General features: G+C 33.5%; 1 protein-coding gene across 7 annotated transcripts in view; it reads left to right on the top strand.

Annotated features, from left to right (window-relative positions):
• LOC145666830 (uncharacterized) overlaps positions 1–10,290 on the top strand; it is a 78,096-nt gene extending 67,806 nt beyond the window's left edge. For all 7 annotated transcript variants that reach the window (XM_081734404.1, XM_081734406.1, XM_081734402.1 and 4 more), the window contains one exon: positions 4,354–10,290. In XM_081734404.1, coding sequence (XP_081590530.1) covers positions 4,354–5,437 — 1,084 coding nt within the window. In that variant the 3' untranslated portion in view covers positions 5,438–10,290. The remainder of the gene's footprint in view (positions 1–4,353) is intronic.
• Positions 10,291–14,084: the final 3,794 nt, after the last annotated feature.

Here is a 14,084-nt window from a genome sequence, read left to right as displayed (position 1 = left end):
GATCTCGCAGAGATTGGAATACAAAGTAGAAACTGGATGCAGTTGGCTAAGGATAGAAGTCAGTGGAGAGCTTTTGTGAACGCAGCATTGAACCTCCGGGTTCCATAGGCCATAGAGTTAGTTAGTTATATTTTTAATCTAGAACGATTAAATAAGTGATGGAAGTAGGGAAAATATCGTAACTATCAGTACAGTGATTAACATATACTTAATTGTTTCACTGCCAATTCGAGTGTACCCAAGATATATCTTTGTTCATAAGCTAATGAACTTCTAATCAGGAATGCTGTTATAAGAATCCTACTTTCAGTCGTCGGATGCTATTAATTTCAAGTGTGTAGGGTTATTTTGAGATATTAAAACATCAGCATTATTATTGCATTTTAAACATTCCAATTTCTCTTCCTGGCAGAAGATAGAATTGCCATGATTTTTTTTTTGGGGGGGGGGTCTAATTTAACAATAGAACAATTTTGTTTAGTTTAACGTCCTACGTTTATGCATTGAGGCTAAAAGAGACGGTGATAATGAAATGAAAGATAATGGTAGAATGAAGAAAGTGAAAGGAAATGAGAGAACTCCGAGAACACCCACGCTTATGAGAGAACTCCGAGAACACCCACGCTTATGATGTTTGTCCACTACAAAGGCCGTGGACCTACGCACCAGAGATAGAAGTAACAAACAAATTATTATATGTTTTATTAAGATTCATAATTTTAAAGATTCTTTTCATCGTGTTTGTGTTTATTTTGAATAGTAAATATAGTGTTACTTGTTAAAGGACTTTAACAGAAAATAAATTACAAAAGTCTTTATCTGTTTCCCTGACAAAAATATCGTTTCAAGAACCCAACTTAAAAAAAAAAAAAAGAAAAGAAAGAAAAAAAGAAAGAAAGAAAGAAAAGAAAAAAAGAAAAAAACTCGTCTTATGCGTAGCAAAATTTATTCAGGTTTTGGTTTATTTTCTGCTAGGTTGTAATACTGACATTGCAAGTAAATGACTTTACTTTGTTTCCTGAAATATAGTTCCCCCTCTACCTGCTATGCAAAAGACGGGTGGGATGAAAACAGTAGAATGTTTTTAAATATTCTTGCTTTTACCCTGCCGACTTTAATGGGTTTTTCATAAATTACTCCTTAGTTTTGGCTCCAAGGAAGGTAACTGGACAAAGATATGTTTTAGAGACAATCGAATTGGCAGTGAAACAATTAGCAAATTGCATAAAGCAGATAGTTATTCATTGTAGTGTGTTTGTAGTTACGATATTTCTCTATTTCCATCAGGTATTTAATCGTTCTAGAGTAAAACTATAAATAAAGTATCACATTTGTGACTTAAAACTGTGGTAATTTTCTGTATTGTAGTTATTTTGTTTGTCTACAACGAAATTATCATATGCATACTGCAATATTATCATTTAGTTTGCACCCCCGACTCTGGCAAAAATGCAAGGAGAAAGAGCTACATCTAAATGGAATCCATAAAGGATCTACAATTATTTTTTATTCGCACTTAGTCTCTGGAAGGTGGTCTCACTTTTTGTGATCACAACTGTACTATGGACATAGGGAGAAAGAGGTCATGAAATGCCTGAAGAAAATTATTTGTGAGAGCAATGCAAACTTGGATTCTGAAATAATGATAACATTTATCCGAATGATATCATTGCCAAAATTATGTATTTGAAGAGTTCGACAAAATATACATGTTTTAAGGTTTCTGTGAAAAGAGACGGAAGCTCCCAGGATAAATGAAAGAAAAAGAGCACGAAACTTATCCAGTGAGGTAAAGTTTCTAACAACAGAACGTTATCGTATAACCCAATCAGTATAAATAATTCTTTTCCAATCATTATTCTATGTAGTATACAAACTGTTAGTTAAGTTTATGCACGCAAGTAACAGAATTGTATTTTGCGATGTAACCTTAATTTGATGTAGGATTTTTCATGCAAAGAGCTTCTACCTTGTCCTTTAAGTGGGAAAGGACTGACGACATTTTTCTGCGCGCTCCACGAAGCCATGAGTGCTGGGACAGCTTATGACTGTGCAGTATGGATAAGAGGCACCTTTCTTCTAGTAATCTTGGGCAATTCAGGCATGCTATAAAACCGAACACAGTTGGTGAGCAGATGCCAAGAAAATAAGAACGTAGAAAATATTAGGAAACTTTCTACGAAGAAATGTGATGCTGAAATATTGTATTGATGAAAGTTATGTTGAAATGTATCGATGCGACCCAGTATTCTTAATCTGCACTGAAATTTTATTTGTTAACGTTTCCTGAAATCAAAATAATTAAGGAAAATTGATTTGATATTAAAAATATTATTTCAACAGAAGTTAAAAATGAATAAAGCTTATAAATTAGTGTGGTAGAAGTAATGATGGTAAAGTTTAGTGTTTAGGCCATTCTGTCCTCTGCCAATTAATTAATTTTGTCTGACAGCCTTATATTCAATTTTTGGCAGTGAAATTCTCTATTTAATGCCAATTTTTGTGGACAGATGGCTCTTGAGGTGACTTTTTCTCCACCTCGGAGTTTCGCATTCTGGTTCCTTTCCTCCCGTTGTTCAAATTTACAGTTAGGCCGCGACCAAGCATTTTTTTTTTTTTTTTTTTTTTTTTTTTTGTCAGTGTGGGAGTGGAAGCCTTTTGTGTGTAACGCGCTACCGCGATCGTGCTACAGAACCAAAATTACTGTTTTCCAGTTGTTTTCCAGTTGAAATAACTATCAACCTTCTGTGTACTACATACAGTACATTAGTTGTGTAACTCTTATTATGTGTTAGTATTAAATATAACTATCAACACGTTTTTATAGTGTTTTTATGTATGTGAAAACAACAAACCGTTGTTTGGCTAAACATACCACATTTAGCATTGGAAGTCAATGAGAAACTGAATTTGATGTACACACACACGCACACATACACACATACACAAAAAAAAAGAAAAGAAAGAAAAAGAAAACTTTTTAAGAATAAGAATAAGAAGTTTACACAGTTTCAACTCATGAAAATCTGACTAACAGATCACTACCTCTGAAACTTGACAACATGCAAACAAATTCGAGTTAACATTAGTGTGATTATGTCAATATATATATATATATAATGTGTGTGTGTGTGTGTGTCTGTCTGCCTGCCTGCCTGCAACATCCTTCTGCAAGAAAATTCCTGCACTCGGTGTGTAGGTATCATTCCGTTGGTGTCTATACGGGACCTCGAAAATTGTGGATGCAATTCTCTGACTACTTCCTGAGTAAAGTTTCTGCCGGTTATAATGTACTGTGTTGTTCTTTACGCCGATTTTTTTTTTTTTTTTTTTTTTTTTACAAGATTTAAAATGCCATTCAATTTGACATGCCTTTCCATTTGAAATTTTTGAACCACCGGGAGCCACCTACGTTATCACGAGCACTTCAAATAATGGGCCCTCACAATAGCTAATCGTATGTTACTAGTGAGCAACATTGCCCGTAATATAGCCAATTATAATTAGGAATGTTTATCAGAGGAAATAATTAGTAATAGTTTCGTTGAATTATCTTCCTACAGACCAAGAAACTAAATGAAACGAAGTTTCATGGAATTCAAGAAACAAAACTTCTGCAGTACTAAACTTGACTGTAGCGTGTTGACTAAGATTACAAATCAACATGGATTCGTTTAAATGAATTTTTAAATTACGTAGTAACTACCTCGAACTGGGTTTTTGTTACTGTGATTAAAATGCGTATTCTACGAGGGAAAATGGGTTTAAAGTATTGTTTAAATACAGTATCTCACGAACTGCTCAAGTTAGGAACACATATCCCAACATTTTGAAAATTTCCTTTTATAAGAGGAGGAATTGGGGCAATTCCTAAATATCTTATTTTCGCATTGTTTAATTATAAAATTGCGAAGGTGAAAAAATAATTAAACAGCTTAAAATGAATTTTTGAACATAGTTAGTAGTTGGGTTAGCCTGGATTTTCATCATTATATTTTGATTGATAGGCGTATCCTAAGGGAGAAAGGGGATCCAAATTTTTCGCAAAGTATAACCTGCACCATTTCAAATGATTTTTGGATCATAATGGGAATGGGGTTCAAATATTTTTCATAAATCTGTTCTTCCCGTTCGAAGAACGGACATTTCAGCTAGTTCTTTATAAACCTTAATACTTTCCCCCTATCAGTGTTAAGGTAATTGTTTTACCTTAATCTTTTAATTTGATATGAAGTGGATTTCTGAAGATCGAAAATTTCTGTTTAAAAATGGATTTTTTAATGCTTCTGGTGTTCATTTGAGAGTAATCTTGTACACAAACTATATATTACTGATATGCTGTACTTTTTACAGGTTCTTACCATCAAAGTGCAACAGAGAAGTAAGTAGAAGCGGCATCTCAAGTAATAATGCATGGATGCATATGTTAAATATTTACGAAGTTAGCCTGGATAAAAGTGATATTTGTACTATCTTGATGGAGCTTCCTCATCTGCAGTTGCTGTATCATCCCAAAGTTGTTGAAGCCTTACACGAAATTTTTCATAAACATGCAGACGGCAGACCTTCAGATGTTGCAAGCAATCAACAAAGATTTCCAGAATTCAATCTAATAAATATTGAAATTTTTGAAGAATATTATATAGAACAAGTATCTACTGATAATTTGCTAATTGAAGTTGTGAATATGTGTCCTCGGCTGAGAATTGTTGATTTAGTGATTGACTACGCATTACCTTGTCAGAATTTTTTACCTTTGTTGGAACTAAAGGAACTCCAAAGTTTGTTTCTGGGGCGTAAATTTATGAGATCTCTCGAAAACTTACACACTGTAGTCCCATTTTGCATTTGCAAGAATATTATTATACCTATACTGAAACAGATTGGTGCACAAATGAAACTCCTTCATTTAAAAGGTGTTTCAGATGTTGATCTCAACGCGATTCTTCCTTTGTGCCCCAGTCTTGAGTGGTTGGGATTGGAAAATTGCATTGTAAATACCGTTACAAATGACCTGCCTGTGATGCTTGGCTTGAAATACTTACTTCTTTCGGAAAACTTATGCGTTAGATACCCACCTGCGGTATACAAGTATTTAATATCATGCCCAATGTTACAAGAAATATACTTTATAGTGTGTTCTGTGGGAAGTAATGAACTGTCCATGTGGTCAGAGCATCCTGCGTTAGAGCATTTAAAACTTTTATATTTTCTAAACTGTTTTGAAATGGATAATAGATTTATTGAAGAGACGTTATCAAGAAACAATCCTTTGAATATAGTTTATGTAGGAAATAATATTCCTCGTTCTAACAAGGTACTATTCTATTCTAGTAGTATGAATATAGTCGATTTTGCTACAAAGAAAAACTTGGACGTACGTATAATAATAGAAATGAATGGATTGTACATATGTTATCCATACATGGAAAGCTAACTTTTAAAGCACGTTTTAGTAAAAACACAACCTAACTACTAAAGAAAGGAATTATGGAAAAATGGCAAAATAAATTCCCAAAATAGCTCTAGAAGATGGCAAAATAAATTCCAAAAACGGCTCTTTATGTGGCAGAAATGAGCAAATTCGTTTTGCTCTTACTAATAATTACGCAGATTATTAAATTAACAGTAAAATAATGATTAATAATATAATCATTGCAAGTATTACTAATTTAATTCATGATCTTGAAGTTATGAAAAAAGAGGACACATCATTTTTTTTAAAGGTATATTGCACATAAATATTAGCAGTTTTTGTAGCCCAAGAAAAGCTCAACAGAAATAAGCTTATGTATGCGTACTTGAAAAACAAACGTCTAACAGATGAGCAGAAATAAGCCAACCTTCGCTCTCTGGAAAGCAGTCTTGCTACTCAGTGCGTAGTTCACTTCTTGTTGCGTGAAATAACAAGAAGTTTCTTTTTTAAATTTTCCACCGTAAAAAATTATGTCGCCTGTCTGCTAAGATTCATTTGAGACGCGAAAATGACCTTTCAGCATCTACCGATGTGAGAGGAGGATATTTGAAGCACGCGACAACAATGGGTTCCAAACCCACATCAGCTGTACTCTCACCCTCCAAAACTGTAGAAATATTTCTAATTTTCTGCAAGTCGCGGTTTTCACTAACAAGACGGCCACACTTTTTCTTCAAAACTTCAACTTTTTCACCAGGAATATTGGACATATCTTTAACCACACCATTAGTCACAGTCATAGCAGCCCCAAGTTCCACGTTTTGTTTTTCCAGGGAAATGATTGACGTTGGTATCTGCGAGAAATTTAAAAAGATGAAAGTGAGATCATTCATCATAGATAATTGTGCAAGTAACTCCTGAGTAATTCTAATTGAAGAAGCATCCTCTTCATCAAACGCATTGACAATCTCGTTGATTTTGTTAAAATGATTGGCATAGTAAAAAGCTGTTTCCACCCATTCCCCACCTCGTCAAAACTGAGGTTGGAGGCAGTGGTGTATCTGGTGCAATCTCTTTGAAGACTTTAACTCTGGAAGGTGCTTTAATAAAGATCTTCTTTACGTTTGAAATGAGCTTGTCAATGTCCGGGAACAAGGCACGAACTGTTTTTGCAACTCTATGCAAGGTATGTGCCAAACATGTCAAATGCAACATCTGGGGGAAAATAACTTTAAGTGCCTCATCTGTTCTCTTCATATGTTGCTGCATCAGTCAGGAAGAGAAGAACACGGTCATGTTTTATTCCATCAGGCCAAAGTAGATTCAGAGCACCGATAAATACTTGCGATATAGTGGAGCTGTTGGCTTTCTCCACAACGCCTGCTGTCAGAAAAAAAATCTTCGATAGTTGTGCAGGGTCATGGTCCCAATTATAACAGATGAATCTACCCACAGCATCAATGGTTTCGTCTGTGGAAATGAAATTAATATTGTCTCCAATCTCACTTCGAATATTTCCAATGGCATCAACACATTCAACCTCTAAGTATGTCTTTCTTAATGTAGATTCGCAGGGCACTTCTTGTTTTGTATAAGTTTCTAAAAACTTTCCAGAAATGGATTTTTCACTTTAGAAAGAGGAATGTCGGCCGCAACGAACGTACTACACAAATCATACGTGAACTGATTGTGGCGTGAATTGGCTGCACGAGACACTGGCGATAGTTGAGTAGCTTTACCTGCACTGCACTTCTTATCAGTTGCTGTCTTGTTCTTCGTTGTTCTTAACTGCTGTGTCACAAAATAACGTTTCTCAGCACAAACAGATTTTTCACAAGTTTTGTAAAATAACAAAGACCCATCTGTTGGAAACACGTCCGCTCCAAATTCTTTTACAAAGCTAGCAATTTTGTCTTTCAGCGAAAGTCCAAGCTTTGGCATAATGAGAGAGGAACAGTAACTCACAGAACAGCAGCATAACAAACAAGACTGAATTCCCTTAACTCAAGAAATTATTTGTCATCGCAACATCTGCAACCTTTTATTTTTTCCAGGAATTTGTGGGACTCGATTAGTCAATAATACGTGATTCAGCCCCCTGGTGCGTGCCAGCAAGAAACCTTAAATTCCTTATCTCACTGAATGACAGTGCGTTCCACTCTATCAGTTAGCAACGTGACATGCATTTCCCGTTGCAAGGAAAATTTTTAAAGAAGAAGAAGCAGACAGGAAATAGCAAATATGGCAAAATGTGTCATTTATCACATTTTGCCATAACTTCCGCTCTTTACTGATTAAAAATGTAACCTGAGACATCCTATGTTGAAAACAATGAATTATGTTTCCTAACTTAATCCTATTATCAGGTTTTATTGTAAAGTTAAATAGATTCTAAATCTTTAATAAAAGTTATAATTTTATTTTTATAGTTGATGTCATTATACGTCGTCCAGTATGTGATAAAAATGTGTCAATGCGTATATCCTTCCAACTGAAGTTGTAGTGAATCGGGGTTCGCGAAAATCTGTCGTTTAAATGTTTATATTTGTTTCAATTCGATTAGTTAAATTGTTCGCAAGGGGAAGGGGGGGAATGAGTGTGTCTGTCATACTTTTGCATTGAAATATTAATTACCTATGGAGATATTGGTACATGTCCAACAAAGAGTATTATTCTGATTTTGTACCTTGATACATGAAAGCACAAGTACAGCTTAAGGAGGAGACAAAATTTTAAGGAAATTGAAAACTTTGGTGGCGGAAAGTTTCATTGAACAAAATCAAAAACAGGGGGACGCAATGAATCAGTGGTAGAGCACTTACCTCTAGTGCGTTAGGTCCCTAGTTTAATCCTCAACCAAGTTAAATTTGTTATGGACAACATCGTATCCGTGGGTTTTGTCAGGGTACTTCCGATTTCCCTCATTCTACCAATTCTTCCTTCATTCGTTTGCCATAATCATCTGTCTTCCTTAACCTAAAGGGCATAATCGTGGAACGTTAAACTGAAAATAAAAAACAACCTGAATAATAGTACACGCGAAAATTTCCGCAGTTGTATTTTTCAATCGATGCACCTAGTGTGAAATTTTTACTGTTTCGTTTGTTTCTTTGATCCGAACTTTGAGATCAGTTATGTCAAAATGATCTATGCTCTTTTAGTTCATAGGTTATTATTTATTTCATTTATTATTGTTTCTGTTTTGAAACCTATTCAATTACGTTTTAATTTGTGTCTGGATTAGTATTCCATTTGCTTAATATTCGAAAAATATAATAATAATAATAATAAATCAGATTTTCTTGCACTAAAAATCAAGTGACGTAAGTGTACCTTTTAAAATATTTTATTAGCCAGTTAGAAATCTGTCTCAAACACTAATTAGAATTACTGTATCTCTGTACTATATCGCAACGGACCCTTTTGAATTCTGAGCTTCAGGCTGCACTTGAACTGCGCATTTGCTGACTCCTGCAAGCTGGAAAGTAAAAGGAACAAATATGAATACACAATAAAGAAAACAAGATAAAATTTCTAGAATACATAATTTCCAGAGTTAAAACTTGTAAAAAAATCGAAGAGGCACCATAATGATCTGTTATGAAATACGAACTTTCATTCTCAAGATGATAACTGTAAAATATCTAAACCCATGGTTCCTTATCTAATTGTGCTGTAGAAAAATCATTCCGAGTCGGTGTATGATATCAAACCCCTTGAGTTCAAATATCCAAACTGGAAAGTTTTATTGTTAGCAAAAATATTAACATGAGATTTTGTGTCAGATTTTATTTAAAAGAGACAGAAACACAGGTCAAGAAGCAATAAATATAGTAATTTCTACGTAATTTACTGCAGACTTACTTGCATAGTTTCAGATATACAATAAAAAAAAAAAATCCTTGTAGTATAACACTGTATGGTGTTTACAAAGGAAGACACTAAATGTTTAGAAAATGGAAACTATTTTCACATGCTTACAATAAATAAATGTTCCGATTTAAGAATGTCGAGTTTGATTAGACCCGGAAACACGAGAATTTTTCACTTAGTTCATTTCGCAGCTTTGTTGCATCTTAGTCAAGATAGAACGCTATACAACGGAACAACGAGCTTTGTTTGTGAAAACTCATTACAAGAATGGTGAGTGCTATGCACAGGCTATTAATAAACTTAATGTAATATTTGGACTAAAAAGTGCATCTGATGAAACTTGAAATAAAGAAATTTGAGGACGCTGGCTTAATAGCAGACATTAAATCATTACGTTCTCGATCTAACCAGTCTGTTGAAAACTCGCTATTGTCTGTAACAGTGTATTGCAAGTCCCAAAAAGATCTATTTGGCGTCGTTCACAATGGGTAAACATTTCAGAAAGTTCCCTACACCGTGTTACTTCACAGAAGGTCTACACATGCATGAGTATAAAATTCAGCTAACTCAGGAATTGAAATTAAATGATAATTTTGAAAGGAGAAACTTCACCGAATGGGTTTTGGAGAAAACGTGTGGATGAAGATTTTGCAAGTAATATAACGTTTAGTAACGAAGCACATTTTTATCTGAACGGTGTTCTCAACAAACAAAACTGTAGTATTTAGGAGACAGAAAATTCTCGAGAAATAGAGAAACACGATTGCATTCACAGCGAGTTACTACATGGTAAGGATTTTGAGTTGGTAGATTCTCAGGGCCTGACTTCTTTCAAGATGAGGATGGAAATGCTATTACAGTTAATGGGAAACGGTTCCTCAAATGATTACCAGTTTTTTGTGGCCACATTTGCAAGAAATTGATATTGAACGCATGTGGTTTTAAGAAGATGGCGTTACACACTACTACTTCCCGATTATATAGTTCCCAACAAAAGCGTTCTTTTTGCTGATGATACAAACATTTTAGTTGAAATTCCAAATAAAACTTGCTCCGAGGAATATATATTTAAGATCACGACAGATAAAAGTAAAAATGGTTAAAAGCAAATGAACTCTACTTAAATACAGTGAAAACAACTATAATGAATTTCAATGAAGGAAAACTAAACTCTCTAAATATACATCAAATACGTATGGATGGGGAACTCATGCAGGTATCTGATACTTGTAAATTTTTAGGGTTAAAAATAGACTCTAAGTTAACATGTGATGAATATGTAAATGATTTGTTGAGGAAACTAAGCGCGAGAGTCTTTCTTATACGTAAACTTAGTAAGATTCTAACTACGAAAACATTGAAAACAATTTATTTCGGCTTGATCCAGTCACTTCTATCGTATGGAATCATTTTCTGGGATAATACCTGTTATGCGGTGAAAGTATTTACAATGCAAAAGAAAGTGTTACGAATAATGTTATCGGTTCCGTTTCATACATCAAGTAGACCACTGTTTTAGAAACTTAAAATATTACCATTGCCGTGTATATACATTCTCGAAACATCATTATTCATACATATGAATAAAAGAAACTTCCAACTCAATTCGGACCTACACAAATACAACACTAGAACAACCAATCATATTCATATACAAAGTTTCCGTCTAACAAGAACTCAAAATTCGCTACACCACATAGGAATAAAACTTTATAATAAATTGCCAGACTTTGTCAAACAAATGCCAAACTTGCAGTTTAAAAGACACGACAAGTTGCTGTTACTTAAACATCTTTTTCATGGTTTAGATGAATATCTTCAGTGTGATCTTTCTTTGTAATGTAAATATTAAGATTTACTTGAATTTCGAAACATATAAAACAAGGTATAATTTATATATTTTTTAAAATACACTTTTAGTTTAGTTTTATTGCTACGGATATATTTTGTATTATTATATATTATTTTCTAATAATTGTATTATTAATTGTAAGAATATATCTCTTGACGAAGCCATGAACGCAGAGTTCTTATGGCGGAATATGAAATAAATAAATAAATAAACTTCATGATACAATTGCTGTGCTTAGTCCGAGTACTCGCTTGGAACGGTAATTAGAACTAGCCAGCAAGGTCATGTTACCTTACTCCTTGTGACTATTTTCTTTGGTATTCCTGAAACCTTGGGTTTAAACAAGTTCAGGACAGTGCAAGAACTTACAGAGGAAGCTGAATCTGTCATTAGCTACCTGGATAGGCGTATGAGTATAGTTCCAAAGCATGCTAAATCCAAAAATGTCCGATTTTGAATTTAATATGGAAGAGCATACTATGGAACCTCTTACGTTAAATTGTGTAATAATTTTTTTGCCAAAACACATTATTTTCTGTGGTAAATTATGTTTGAAATATCACTTTAATGTTAAAATATATAGTTCTTTGCCCTTTCTGAAGGATTCTACCAAATGAATTTAGCATGTTTTGGAAATACGCTTCTCGTATGTGTGTAAAAGTGATTATGAATTTCAACGAGAGAATGCGGTGCTACAGAACAAGTCATGTGGAGGACATATGACAGTCATTGTTCTTCATTCTTAAATTTTAATATTTAGCTGATGTACGCATGTAAAAATGTAGAAGAAGGTTTTCTTTCTAGACAAATTTCATATATATATATATATATATATATATATATATATATATATATATATATATATATATATATATATATCATGGTAATAATCTTTCTGTAAACAGTTTAAAGCAACTCTTTCTGTAATCGAGCCACAACATATTTCTAAAATTATGACGAAATTAGCTTTCACTGTTATTATAGTTGCTTTCTTGCTTGTGGAAATGAAAAATTCAAATATTCATAGAAGCTAGTAAAAATTATGGTACCATTGTAGTATGAAAAGACGACTATCGAAAGTGATTTTTGAGTCAATAAATGTTTGCGTACTCTATTTTAGGGGAACATACAGTCATGAAATATTGCATTCTCTTAGCAGGGAATGCTCTCGCACTGCCTTAGAAAGTGTTTCTTAAAGGAGGAGTTGCGTTAACGAGTACAGATTTTCTCTAGGTAAGCTAAGTATAGATGCAGCGTGTGGATAAATGGCATGAAAACTACAATACATAAAACATAAACCAACTTAAAACCAAAAGCTAACTTGTGCTAGGTGGCCACTAAAATGCACTAATATCTAACTGATTCAGGTCAGAGCGCAGCAAGGGGTCCGAGCGGGGATGCGTCAGTTGGGAGCAGACGCATCAGCGACGATGGATATGCGCATAAACGAAAACATGGTAAAGCACTTCATATGGCATTAAATAAAAACATGCTTTGCGTGTGGCACAACTTTGCGGTACTCCTATAATCACTTTGTACTCTGCCTTCACATAACCCCACTTCATCATGTCTTCCTTTTGGAGTACTATGTGGTAAAGAGCACGCTTTGCATTTTGTATTTCTATCTTATTATACATATGAGAGATATGATTCCGATTATTTTGAGTAATTTCTTCTGTACATTTTACAAATTTATGGCTTCCTAAAATAGGATAGTATCAATGATTGTAGGAAGTACTCATGAAAAGACAAGTCATTGCACAAAATGTATTCGTGATAAGGTGTGAAAGGCAGAAAGCACAGGACATATGCAGATTGGCGATTAGCGTGAAAGGTGCAAGGAGACACTACCACGAATACTTGTATTCACAAAAAGAGTAAACGCCTCTTAAAAAAAAAAAAAAAAAAAGAGAGAGAGAGAGAGAGAGAGAGAGAGAAAGAAAGAGAGGAAAAAGAAAAATGATGTACAAAAATATCTCGTCATTAATGCGAAGTGAATGTTAAGATAAAGAAGGTTTCCATACCTTAAATATTAGAGGATATGGATTTTCAAAGCCAAACTTCTATCCAAAAGATGCTGTTATATTTAAAAGGAAACTATATTTTGATATTCGTTCAAAATAATTAATAAATATAGCATAAGAATATTATCTAGTTAATTTGTTAAAGAACTCTGTTGTGCACTAGAAAAGTTCCTTTTGTACGCATTTTATAAAAGAAATCTATAGTATTGTATGATGGATCATTTTCAAAGTTTCTGTGTGAATATAACACACATGTACATTTAATTGACCATTTTAGTGAAAAAGTTACTGCTATTGTCAGTTCCATGTAAAAATATGTATAAAATAATAAAACGGTATCAATAATTTATTATTTTATTCTCTAACTATACATTTTATTGTTTGTTCATATTAATTTGTTTGCAAATTTCAAAACCTAACATTTGAGTACTTCTCATTTATATACTATTTAAACATATATTGGTAGTAGATAACACAAATCATATTCTGCACTTTAAAAAATTGATTCAGCTTTGTTATAAATAATAATCTTTGTTGCTTCAAAACATAATTGAAAACAAAACGAAATATGTACGTATATCTGAAAACTTAATTTATCTGCCTGCATATAAAATAATTAATGATCAAAGTTAAAATGAATCCTTTGACGGTTGTTTTAGAGCTTGTGAGTAAAGTTAAAACTGAGATTGCAGTAAGAAACGATTGCCACATAACTTGACCTAATCTAGTACAGTTTGAAGTTTTGTGTAATTGGAACAACACAATAAAATGATTTGCTAGAGAGTTAGTTTTCTTTCCTAAGGCCCTACCTCTTGGACATACTGCTCTTTCGGCCAAATATCACTAACTAAAATAAATTTATCGATTAATCTATAGATAGCCATTGTGAACTTTTTAGGCCTAATGCAACTAAATGGTA

This window comes from Thermobia domestica, chromosome 12 (genome assembly GCF_964235325.1).
Source record: "Thermobia domestica chromosome 12, izTheDome1.hap1.1, whole genome shotgun sequence".
Classification (NCBI taxonomy): Eukaryota; Metazoa; Arthropoda; class Insecta; order Zygentoma; family Lepismatidae; genus Thermobia; species Thermobia domestica.
This window is presented reverse-complemented; position numbering and strand designations above follow the sequence as displayed.